General features: G+C 26.2%; 4 protein-coding genes across 4 annotated transcripts; 3 read left to right on the top strand and 1 right to left on the bottom strand.

Moving 5' to 3' along the window:
* Positions 1–7,158: 7,158 nt before the first annotated feature.
* OCT59_010144 (uncharacterized protein) lies at positions 7,159–9,200 on the top strand (the record flags this gene model as incomplete). The annotated part of the gene is made up of 3 exons (XM_066132844.1): positions 7,159–7,177; positions 7,993–8,133; positions 8,959–9,200. 3 exons carry the CDS (start codon positions 7,159–7,161, stop codon positions 9,198–9,200), a joined length of 402 nt encoding a protein of 133 aa, XP_066000450.1.
* A 383-nt stretch (positions 9,201–9,583) lies between these two features.
* OCT59_010143 (uncharacterized protein) lies at positions 9,584–10,992 on the top strand (the record flags this gene model as incomplete). The annotated part of the gene is made up of 8 exons (XM_066132843.1): positions 9,584–9,600; positions 9,688–9,833; positions 9,964–10,129; positions 10,259–10,302; positions 10,388–10,471; positions 10,579–10,611; positions 10,690–10,749; positions 10,841–10,992. 8 exons carry the CDS (start codon positions 9,584–9,586, stop codon positions 10,990–10,992), a joined length of 702 nt encoding a protein of 233 aa, XP_066000449.1.
* A 465-nt stretch (positions 10,993–11,457) lies between these two features.
* On the bottom strand, positions 11,458–11,786 carry OCT59_010142 (uncharacterized protein; the record flags this gene model as incomplete). Its single annotated transcript, XM_066132841.1, has 2 exons — positions 11,458–11,545; positions 11,605–11,786. The coding sequence occupies 2 exons, from the start codon at positions 11,784–11,786 to the stop codon at positions 11,458–11,460; spliced, it is 270 nt and encodes an 89-aa protein (XP_066000448.1).
* Positions 11,787–11,916: 130 nt separating this feature from the next.
* Positions 11,917–12,480, top strand: OCT59_010141 (uncharacterized protein; the record flags this gene model as incomplete). Its single annotated transcript, XM_025314754.2, has 1 exon — positions 11,917–12,480. The coding sequence occupies one exon, from the start codon at positions 11,917–11,919 to the stop codon at positions 12,478–12,480; it is 564 nt and encodes a 187-aa protein (XP_025184438.1).
* Positions 12,481–12,568: the final 88 nt, after the last annotated feature.

Here is a 12,568-nt window from a genome sequence, read left to right as displayed (position 1 = left end):
TCTTTTTTAAAACAAAAAATTGTATTTTGCTTATAAAATCAAACTTTCCTATTTTTCTCAAAAACTATCTAAACAACAGCCTTTATAATCTAAGGCAAACTTGTTCTATCCATAAATTTACATATAGTAGTGATATTTATATTATAATTAGAATAATATCTCAGTCAAAAATTTTTGAAAATTCAAAAAATATTTTACATGTGGTGACGATCACCACTGGTGATATTTAGCAATACCCTAAAATAATAAGTTATTTAAATGATTTGAATTTGAATTTGATTTGATTTAATTTAATTTGAAATTTGATTTAAAATTTAATTTGGATTTGAAATTTAATTTAGATTTAAAATTTGAATTGGATTTGAGATTTGATTCAAGTTTAAACTTTAATTTAATAAATTAATAAATTTAATTTGAATTTGAAATTTAATTATTGAATTAAATTAAATCAAATTCATATTGATTTGATTTAACTTAATTATTTACAGAATACTAAATATATTGCAAATGCAATAAAAAATAAAATTCTTTATTTGATTTAAATTTAATTTAAATTAAATCTTTAAATAATTTGATTCAAATTTAAATTTAAAAATTTATAGTTTTGATTCAATTGAATCAAATTCAAATTTAAATAAATTTGATTTGATTTAATTTGATTTGTGCAGAATTAAAAATGTTAGCCATAATTCAAAAAAATGCCATAACATATAAAAATCTTATAATCATAATTCAAAATTTTTTAAAAATAATTAATAAAGCTAACATTTTTAATATGATTAATGATTTGATGATCATAAGAAAAGATATTAGCAAAACTCATCATAGAAGAGATAATATATGTAAGTTTTATCATATTCATCATTCATTTTGATACCTGTTATTAGTACATTATCATTTATTTGGATTAAGTGAACCAATTGTGAATGCTGAAAACAATCTATTTTTTTAATCAAAGAATAATTTGGATAAAGATATTCTAGGAGTTAAAATACTAACAAATAATTTAGTACAATTTTTTTTTTTAGGTCAAGTTTAAATTACAATTCATCTCTTCACCTGAAAATGAAAATACTTCTCTGATTTATAATAACATTGAAGATGAATCATAACAATGTAATGATAATGAATCATATGGTAAAATATCTCTTAAATTCATATAATGATGAAAACTATTATTTACTGAGGTAATTTAATCTTTATTTTTTTGCATATAAAATATATTCCAATTACTTTTCCATCTTTCAGAAAGTGAAGCATTTGGATACGAATGATTTATTAATTCAGAATATCTTTCTTAAAGTTTTACATCAATTTCGATTTAAAAATCTTAAATCAGGCAAAATGATAATAGATTTGATTTTTTTAAACAAAATAATTAATACAACAGATTTCAGGGTGAAGAAAAGTGTACGATCAAAACTAAATGAAAAACAGAAATCATGATTTAACCAGATGCTAGAAAAAGAACTTGGGATCTGACTCCTAAATTTAAAGATTACTGTAATCAATTTACAGAAAATAGGTGCAATCGTGTCCATATTTCTATTCTTGTACAAAATCTTTTGTTGCAAAATACTTTGATCCCTTTCTTTATAAAAAATATGACATTGCATAACAGTTAATGACACATTTGTTTGTATTTACTTGACTTTTAAACTTACAACTATTTATGAAAACCAACACTAATAATAATATATACGAATCAGTCTACAATAAACTGAATCAAAAATTGAAAATTTGGCTGATTAAAATATGAAAATGGAAAAGAGAATAAATGAAAAAATTAAAGATGTGATTAACTCAAATTGGAATGAATTAGAATTGAAAATGGAAAAGAGATGAAATGTTTTAAAATTAAAAGTAGATAAGATGAGAAATGAAGTAAATAATATGAAGAAAGAAATAAAAATATTATTATTCTAAACAATGGGGATAATGTTTACAAGTCTAATTGCATTGTTTGATGTGTTTAGCTGGAATGTGCATCTTATTTTAAATCCAAGTGAGCAAATAAAGATTTCTTAACCAGTATCTGTAGCACCTATTTCTAAACCTTCTAAACTATTTTTAGCATTTCCTTCTAAACCTTCTGAACTGTTTCCAGCATTTATTTCTTCTCAAAAGAAAAAACAATCAATTAGTATCATTTAAAAACCTTCATATTAACACAAATTACAGATATTCAAATTGCATTAATATCTTTTATGAATAGACTTGTCAAACAACAAATATTTTTTATATAAAATTTTAATCATGTACAAATTCAATGTAAAACTTTAGTAATAAATAAAGCTAATTTGCCAATTATTTATATTTACTATTATCTTTGTTTAAGATATATTGTTCAAGAGACAAAATTAAGTTTTTGAAGCCAGGCCATAAGTCTACATATGGGTAAGTTTGATTCATCTGCAATATCATGTGTTATTACTAAACTACCTTAATTAAAAATCATTTAAAATAATCCTTCATTATGACAGAATAAAGATAAAAAGTATTGAAAAAGCAAATTTTAGCTTTTTTCAATATATATCTCTAAAAATATTTTTATAAATAGAAAACTACAAAAGAAAAAAAAGAAATTAAAACAAAATTTTTTTTAAGAAAAAATGCCAGAAAAGAAAAAAATAGAAACAGAAAAAACAGCTAAAAAATAAAAAAAAATTACTTACTATAACTATTCATACAACTTAAAAAATGACCTACTATAAGTTAGATGGATTAATAATTATGTTAGATAGGTTAAATCAGGGTTTATACTAAGTTTTTTTTTGTTTTAACGTGAAGTAAAATCAAAAAAATTTTCAATTGATCTGCAAATTCACCTGACATTTAATCCCGTATATACTGATTGATTTGATATTATACAAAAAATATTTTATTAAGTAAAATCATCTATAATTATTATACATGCCACCCAAATTATTTTGGACTGCCATAATTATAAGTAAAATCCCAAATTCAATTATAGCATCCCAAATTATTTTGGCACTTTACATAGTAAATTATATATAAACTGAATGAATTACGACATCCCAAATTATAATTATGGCATCCCAAAATAATTTGAGTAGCATGTATAATAATTATGATGAACTAAACCAACCAATATAAAATATATCAAAGTCAGTCAAAATTTGATTCTTTTTTATTAATATATGCAAGGAATAAATACAAAACTTATGATGTATGATGAAGTTACTGCATTATTATGTTATTATGTTATAGTATACAAAAGTAAAAAGTTATAGGTATATTAGTATTTTAGACATATAGAAGAGTTCATAATTAAATTTAGGAGAGAATCCTTAAATCACATGATAATAATGATGTAATAATTTAGAAAGATAGGGGAAGTTCCTTAAAATTCCTATAAAAGGAAGATTCAGAACTTTATTTTCAGTAGTTAACAGAAAGGTCAATAGAGGAGTTAATAGAGGAATTAATATAGTCAGTAGTTATTGAACTCATAATTATTTGATCCCAAGATTATTGAAGTTTATTTTTATGAATAAAAACATGAATTAATTACAAACAAAAATTATCAAATTTATTTTTAACGTATTTCTTTATTTCTTTATTTCCAGAAATATTTCCATAAAATGATTAAAAGGTGAGTGAATAATATTTTATTTTAATATGACGGTTGGGATAAAAATATGGAAATAAGTATACCTTTTGGATGTAGTTAGGATGAAGATAATGGAAAAAGAATAAGTTTAATGAAAAAAGGAAAAGAAATATGGAAAAGGAAATAGAAAAATGGAAAAGGAATTTTATATTTTATATTTGTTTTAAACCCTTTATATACTAAACCAAGCAAGAAAATGAAGAAGTTTACACTCAACTATACCCTTGAGAAGGTAGTTGTTATGTAATGAGGTGATACTTGTGGCAAGAATATCCTTCAACGTTTTTATCTATTAACCTAACTATTTCTTGTCAGATTGATCAATGATTTATGCTTTTTTATTACCTCATTTATATCAAGAAATGAATTTAGCTTTTGCACCTTATCTAGTAATCAAACAATATGACTGAAAACCTTTTCTACTTTAATTCGCATATTCTCATTATTGTACTCACTATATATGGTGTTACAAACTGTTACATATATGCTATGTATGGTAATGATTTCATATATGTATATTTATTTCGAACCAGAAAATAAAGTATAATTGTATGATTGTATAAATAACATTTTTTTCACATGATTGTGACTTGGCTCTTTTTTTTCTTATTTATTTTTTTATTTTTTTAACAGATTTCTGGTAAGTGGTGAGAGTTTTATTTAAATTTACTTTTAAAAATGATATTAACCCGTTTTTTTTTATTTCTTTTTACTTTTAAACTTGAAAGGAAGTTTTTTTAATAAATATGTAGTTGTAATGATGTGATGTTAATAACATTTTAAAAAGACTAGCATCTTATTTTTTTAGGGTTTAGAGTTCTTTTGGAATGAACCTATTAATAAGGTAAGCATCTTTGAATTGGTATAAAGTGGTTAACGGCATTATGAAAAAATATTAATGCCTTTTTTCCTGTTTTTCCGATTTTAAGTCATTTCTTGGAGAATTTTTTATTTAACTATAATTAGTTTTTTTTATATTAAACGATTAATAAAACTAATTTTTATTTCTTTTTTATCTTTTTAAACCATGATTTAGCTTTTTAAGTTAAATTCATAGAACTAGTACATATAACACATAACATTTATTTTTTAAAAAAATTTTGTAACACGTTTTTTTCAGAATACACTTTTTAAAATATAATCAATTTTCAATTAATTGCAAGCTTTATAATGTCTTCAATTATTGAACTTTCAGATATAGATGATTATAATGAGAAAAACTTAATTAAAATGTTAAGTAAATGTTATTCAAATTATATTATTTTATTAAAGAGAAAATTATTAATTGCCGATCCGCATGTGATCGATAGAATTTATATAATAAAATGTGGCGCAACATTTATATATAAGCCATGTTGATCATATTTTTATATCAAATAAAATGCAACCATATTGTTATACAATTACGTAATTTAACACCTGCAATATACGTTTAAGATCTTAGAAAAAAAAATTTTTTATAAAAAGTTTTTTTTCTTTGCATAGCTTTATAAAGTTTTATATGTGGGGAACTTTGCATTTCATAGTATTTACTACTATTTTACTTCTATGGTATAAATGATTTCTAGCTCTTTAACTTTTCTTTGACGCTTATTATAAAACTTTTTTTGATTATTATTTCTGTCAACTATTACATTTTTAATAACACTATGCACTTTTATATCTCTTTTTCTTTCACAAATATGTCCAGTTTGTAAAAAATATGAATATAATGAAATATATGAATAATAAAAGGACTTTTATTAAGTTTTAGCGTAATCTCAAAATAGGAATAGTTATCTTGAATTTTTTTTTAAAAAATAATAAACAAGTCATATAAATATGGACATAATAATAAAGTTCTGATATAATAGCGCCAGTTGCAACAAGTTTTTTAGGAGTTATGTATGTATTTGACGTTGTTGTTTCTTGGGGAAACAGAGATTTCAAACGGCATTTTTTTTATTAATTAACATAACGCCGCATTTTACTATGTAAATTCTATCGATCACATGCGGATCGGCAATTAAAAGCTAATAAACAAAAATAGAGAGAGAATAATAGTGATAGCAAAAATGAATTAAAAAGTGAAGAAACATTAGCTTTCTTTACTTTTTAACTGCGAGTTCCCAAAATTATATACAACTGTTCCTATAGAATATCCAGATACATTTTCAGAAGAAGTTGCAACCGTTTACAATATAACTAGATAGAAAAATCATACAGACACGTTTTTAGATGTAAGTATATATTATTTACCTTTAATTTAACAACAAGCTATAGAACTTTAACTATAAATACTTTTTATTACAATGAAGATTCAATATTCAACAAATGGTTCAGGCGGTACCATAAATATTCAAGAATGTCCTTTTTTTGAAAGAATATCCATTAAAAAAAATCAAAGAAAATGCCAAGGAATAAAGTTTTATCAGTTTACTGACCCTGAATTTATTAATCAAGAACACTGTAATGTTGATTTTGATTCTGAAATTTTTTAATATTATACACAACAAAATAATAATAATACTAAAGAAGTTAAAATATATATGTAAATTTATTAATTATTGTTAATTTTAAATGTATAAAACTTATTTTAATTACTGATTCAAATTTTTACTAGTTTATTTTTGGCAGCAAAAAATACTCCTTGTAATTTCAAAAAAAACAATATCCTATGCAATGGAAGACCTCATATTGGAAGAATAACTAATTATCAAACAAATACAGTCGACTCTGGTTATAACGAACCTGTTTGTACCGAAACCTCGTTATACCGAATTATAATTTCCAGAACTGATTTTTTATAAATAATTTCACTGGATATAACGAACTTTTATAATAAAACACTATATAACGCATCTGAACTAAACTTAACCAGCCCTATATATCAGCTATATAATAACTTTATACTTTCTATAACGAACGGTCATGTGACTATATAGTAGTCCAGGCCAATTTTATAGTGCTGGCCAGAATTACTAGTAATTTTTTCAAAAATTTATGTTAAAAGAAATTATAATTTTGGCCAGCATTACAAATTTGGCCTAAATTGCCTATAAAGAAAACTAGTTCAGTATATTATATAACGAATTCACTATATACCGAACTAAACCTCCTGGAACGGAGGGTTCGTTATATTCAGAGTTGACTGTATTATATCATATTTTATCAGTTACAACAAATACAAATAAGGTGATAAGTGGCATTGATATATCAAAATAAAACAAAATGAAGTTGATATTTCATTACTTCAAAGTCTATTCACAGGTTTTGCATCTGTAAGTATTATTTATTTCTCATTATTATTTTTTTTGTCAAATTGGAAATTGCGAATAGCTATTTATTTTATATGATCTTTCTATTTTTAAAATTATTCAATTATTCAATTATTTAGATACAAGATATAGTAAAGTGTAGTATGATACTTTCTAAAAGTTGTAAACATAAAAAATGTGATAATTATTTAAATTTAATTATACTATTAAATTTATTTTAAATCATAACTAAATCTCTTTTATTTTAAGATATGCCACATATATATAATGGAAGTATGGAACTATTGTCTGTGGAGAAATAATTGACAAACCTTGTCAAGTGTGCTTTATCAAATTTATTTCTTATAAGTTATGATATTGTCAAATGTCCTTTTGTAGCACTTGTATGTATAGGAACACATAATCATTCACCCTCAGTACGGTAAAGGATTTCTTCTGGAATTAAGAATAACTTAGAATCTTTAATTATCCAAGTTATTCAACAAGATGATAATGTTACTTCAAGATCAATATTGTCAGGTATAAAATATTAATAAGATTATTATTTATCATTATCAATTAATAATTAATTTAGTTTTGATATATTAAACTAATAGGAAATCTACTCAGTGCTTATTTTAATAAAGAAACATTGGCAGAAGTTCATGTTTCTCTCAATAATATAGACAAGTTACGATACTTAGTAGGAAAAGCATACAAGACCTTGCATCTTTTTGGACAAGGAGTTATAGGAATTTATTATGATATATTAAATCCCAATAAATTATATTCGCAAATTGGTAAATTTTTTAAAATTTTATTATGCATTTTATTTAAATTACTCATTAATAATAACTATTATTTTTAGATCTTTATTCAAATAATGGCCAAGTAATTATTACTTGTATGCTTGATAATCAGGCTAAAAAATTAATTACACTTGATTATTTTCAAATTGATGTCAGCTTTAAACGAGTAAAAGGAGAGATAAATGAATTTGAAATTAACATGTATGATTCCAAACATCACCTGAGTAAGTGAAATTTTTATTTAAATTAATCCCATCATGTATTATAAATGATATACATTAATGATGTTACTAACCATAGTTTTTTTTTTAAGTATTGTCATTTTGTCATATATTTACTAATGTTTTTACTGCTGAAAGGTATCATAGGTTATTCTCATCTTTATTCCAAATAATTCGTGAAGTAAGTGGTCAATCTATTCAATTTCGACATATTCATGGAAGTGGTATTGGATGTATTCTGGCTGATCTGGACGCTGCACAGGCTAAGGGGTTAGGATTAGCATTACATGATTTGGATCACGAAAAAAGTTGGGAAACACACATGCCTTGTACACTTTGAAAGGTATTTATAAATTTATTGAATAGTTATCTCTTTTACTTTTAATTTAATTAATTAATTTTTTTTTTTTAGAAATTTATTTCATAAAACATTTACTATAAGCACAAAAAATTTAATATGACAAATTCCTAATGCAACTAGTAGAACAAGTTCATGATCTTCTGCAATAAATAGAAGATACAAATGATGAAGGAATAAAAGGTATATTATTTATTTATTTTAGAAGTTTAAAAGAATTAATATAAATTTTTAAAAATGTTTTTTCTTATAGAATGGTTGAATTATTATCGACAATCATATGTTTTATCTTCCTTAAATAAATACGTTTCAAATGTTGATCATGAGATTTGGAATAAAAGTGGATCAGATACTAATAATGCTGAAGCGGCCCATTCCATGGCTAACAGAGAAGGAAAGCAATTGAAGTTATTATCAGCCATTTTAAAGTTAGTTTAAGTTTTTTTAATTACCAAATTACATTTAATATTATGAATATTATGTATTAATTATAAATAATTTAAAGAGGAAAAAGGTACGATGCAAGGTGTTATATAACGATTGAAGTTCATAACAAAAATGGAGTACCTTACACTCATAGAGACAAAAGTGATGTTAAGAGATTACAAAATTCAATTGTACGCAAAAGTAAGTAAAAACATTATTTATCAATTAATTTATTTGTTTATAAAAATTTTTAAAATTTTTTTATAATATATAGCATCTCGTATTCAAAAGAATAAAGTATCTCTTAATGATAAATTACCCAAGTCATCAAAAAAAAAAAGAAAATTATCACCTTCTAATAGTAGAACACCTATTAGATCAAAGGAAAATCATGAAAGAGCTGAAAATATTTTATCAGACAATGAAGAAGAAACATTTTCTAAAGAGATTCATAAAAAAAATCTCGAGTTAGAACTTAAAGAGAAGGAAATTATATTGAAATTAAAACACGAGTAGCTGAGGCTGAAGCACGAATGATGGAAGCTAAAGCTGAAGCATTAGAAATAGAAAATCAACAAAAACGTTAAAAAAAATATATTTAGTTTTTTTTGTTAAACTTATAATAATACGTTTATAAATCATAATAAAGAAAATATAAATTGCGTTTACAGTTCTAATACATGAAAAAAATTTTTTTTTAAAAAAAAAATCAAAAACGTGAAGTAGGGATTTTTTTTATAAAAATTTCCGAATTCAATGTATAGTCACGTGAAATTTTATTTTCATAGTCACACCCGGGTGTGATACTGGGAAGATGATTTCTGGTACACTTATCACACTTTTTTGTCTTGTCCGAGAAAGCAAAGCTCCTTTCAAAGTTGCTCTTGGAAGGAATAATGATGTTTCCGATTTCAAGGTTTATCAAGAACGAGAAACCGAATGACTTTGCAAAAATCGATATTGATAAATAATATCAAACTATGGAAGCTTAACCTGTTCTCAGCAAAAACATTGAGGGGCTCCGAGGAATTACACTTCAAGATAACGAGAATGTAACTTTACTGGATGGAACAAATGATATCGTAGACTACTGGGCTGAAGAACAAATACCGTTCAAAAAATGTATTCATGTTATTGTAGAATTGCTCGGTAAGTGAGTTATAAAATTTCAACGTGATATGGTTTCTTGTTATATTCGCCAATAATACCGAATACTTACTTGTTCTTGTGCTTTTCTTTCCTGCTTCTTATCATCAAACCCACATTCGCGTTATCGTAGAACAACCCGTTGTTGGTAAGTGTGTCGTAATAATTTTGTCAGCGCAGTGTGAACGCGACGCGTCTTTGCCTGAACTTATACTGAACTTATACTGCTATTCTGTCTTTAACATTGCTAGCTTCTGCATGGTCTTCTTCTGTGCTAACTTACGAGCAACCTGTTACTGGTAAGTGTGTCGTAATAAATTGGTCAACGCGAGTAAACGCGTGATGTCTTGATTTTTCTTCTGCAATAACATCGAATACTAAACCTATACTGATTTTTTCGCTTTCATATTATTTTTTCGTTATATTAGGAATAAAATTTTGACATCTGGTATAGCAGAACTCCAACTCCAAGGTAATTGATTGTTTTGAACATACACGAGTTTTATTACTAAATGCCTGAGTACTTTTACTCACATTCCATCTAACTACAAAAAAAGATAAGAAATTATGGGTCCGTTATAATGATGAACGCGTCTTTTTACCAGAAAATATCTTGGGGTTATTGAGGGTATTTAATGTGGGTGACCTTGTTCCAATAATAAAGTCGCAGTTGAAAATAAAAGGAGATATTGCCATTCGCAATGGGAACGATATCTTGGAAGTCGGTAAACCTGTCATTGAATTATAGATAATGCATATGAGATTATAGTCGAAGAAAATGGTATGCATAAATAGTTGTATTCAAAAATTTAGACCCTACATACTGATTTCTATCATTTTCCTCGCTTGTCAACATTAGACGATGTAAGCTCTTCAAGTAAAGAGAAAGGTAAAGAGAAAGAAATGGAGATAAAAGAAAGTAAGAATGTATATGTTGTTATTCTTCATTACTAAACAGCTAAACTTCTCTTATTAACTTATTATTTCGTATACCTTATGTTTTTATGCAGGTAATATTGAAGTAAAGCGTATTAAAAATGCATTTCATATCAATTACCAAGGATCAGCTCTTGACACTTTCTACGAACGATTAGTACTTTTCCATGATGAATGGCGTGCTGGAAACAAGTCATATGCTCCTTACTTAACTACTTTTATATGAGGCAATCAAATTAATTAAAGCTAACAACTGGAGCGAAAAACAGTTTTGGGAATTGCAGGTCAAAGTTGAACACGAAAATACGCGAACCCAGTTTTGGAAAGTGTCATAGAATCAGCTGAATCGTTACCACAGCATAATAGTTTCTTAACAAACAGAAATTTTGTAATAGACTTATTTGATAAAATACTTCGATCTCAGTTGTTTGTTGCATTGATGATTGCTTGAAAGGATACCGAATTCTAATGATGAGACCTACTTTGTTCGATGGAGGAGACAAATTCGAAATATCATATGGCATGGGTTTTTTAATGTTATCCTAAGCACAAACGGAAAAATTGACAATTTTCTTCCTCCAGATACTAAAGACACTCCTTCTGCCAGGATGCACGATTATTTTTTATTTCCCGCGTATCTGGATGTTCACACCATAGATGCGTTAGTAAGCCTTGCGCCAATTGGAAAATCTTATGTTCCACAAAGGACATTATATTTAGGAATTCCTCTATGGGGATCTTTGGCCCAAGCTGGAGTTGATCTCATCAATATTCTGCACCTAGCTTCACAAAAATTCGCAATTTTAATAAAAAACAAGAGAAAGATCATCTTGCTAACCTTGCATGCATGTCCTGTCCCTTTGCTCTGCAGAAGTAGAGACCTTCTGATCCTATCCTTGCATCCGGAGCATTAAAAGGAATCATCGAAGTTGGTCTTGAAAATTGTTTGGATACACTATTGGAACAGTTCAGTCGTGGAGTAGTTGAAGCAGGAGAAAGAGGAGAGCTTGTCGGTCGCATCTCGTTCCTAGAAGCATATATTCGTGCTGTGAAAGAAAGTCAGGAATCGCCATATACATACTTGGAAAAAGTTCCTTTGCCATTATTTTTGAAGTCTCTTGATAAAAAACTCGATAATCTTCTTACAAAGATGGAATTAGACCAAGCAGAAATTGGCTTTAACCATTGGACATCTTTATTAGCTTCCAATAAAGATTATGTGAAAGAAGGGGGATATAAGTATTTAACAGCAGCACTTGTCAAAGAAGCTTATCACAGACATACTGCTTTCAAGATGCCATTAGGATTTCCTACCATTGATCACGTTATTCCCTTTAAATACTCAACTAGTAATAGAACCGATAATTATGGTATCATTTCAATCCAAAATAAGAATGCAAAACAAACAAGCTACCAAGATAGTGATGTTCCTATTTTAGTAAACCTTATATCTGCCCTTAGTAGAAATAATTTTAATGGTATTATTCTGGGCATCTATATTGATATTGGTACAAGTAGTTCAAGTATAGAGATAAAAGAAGTAAATCCCATGAAGACACGAAATATGGGAAATAATGTTTATTGTAGGGCTCTCTATATTCAACACATCCAATCTTTTAATTGTAATAAAGAAATTGGTGAAAGGTTATCAAAGTTACGTTTTACATCTCCCTGGCCACTTGATCCTCGATGGAGAAGAGATCCCACTAAATAGAGAGCAAGCAATAAAATCATTTTTACCTCTTGTTTTTAAACAGGACCAGTCTTTAGTTAATAAATGGCATTTATGATAATGATAGAAA

The sequence above is a fragment of the Rhizophagus irregularis genome, chromosome 18 (genome assembly GCF_026210795.1).
Source record: "Rhizophagus irregularis chromosome 18, complete sequence".
NCBI classification, from domain to species: domain Eukaryota; kingdom Fungi; phylum Glomeromycota; class Glomeromycetes; order Glomerales; family Glomeraceae; genus Rhizophagus; species Rhizophagus irregularis.
Note: the sequence above shows the minus strand (reverse complement) of the source record. Positions and strands in the feature narration are given on the sequence as shown.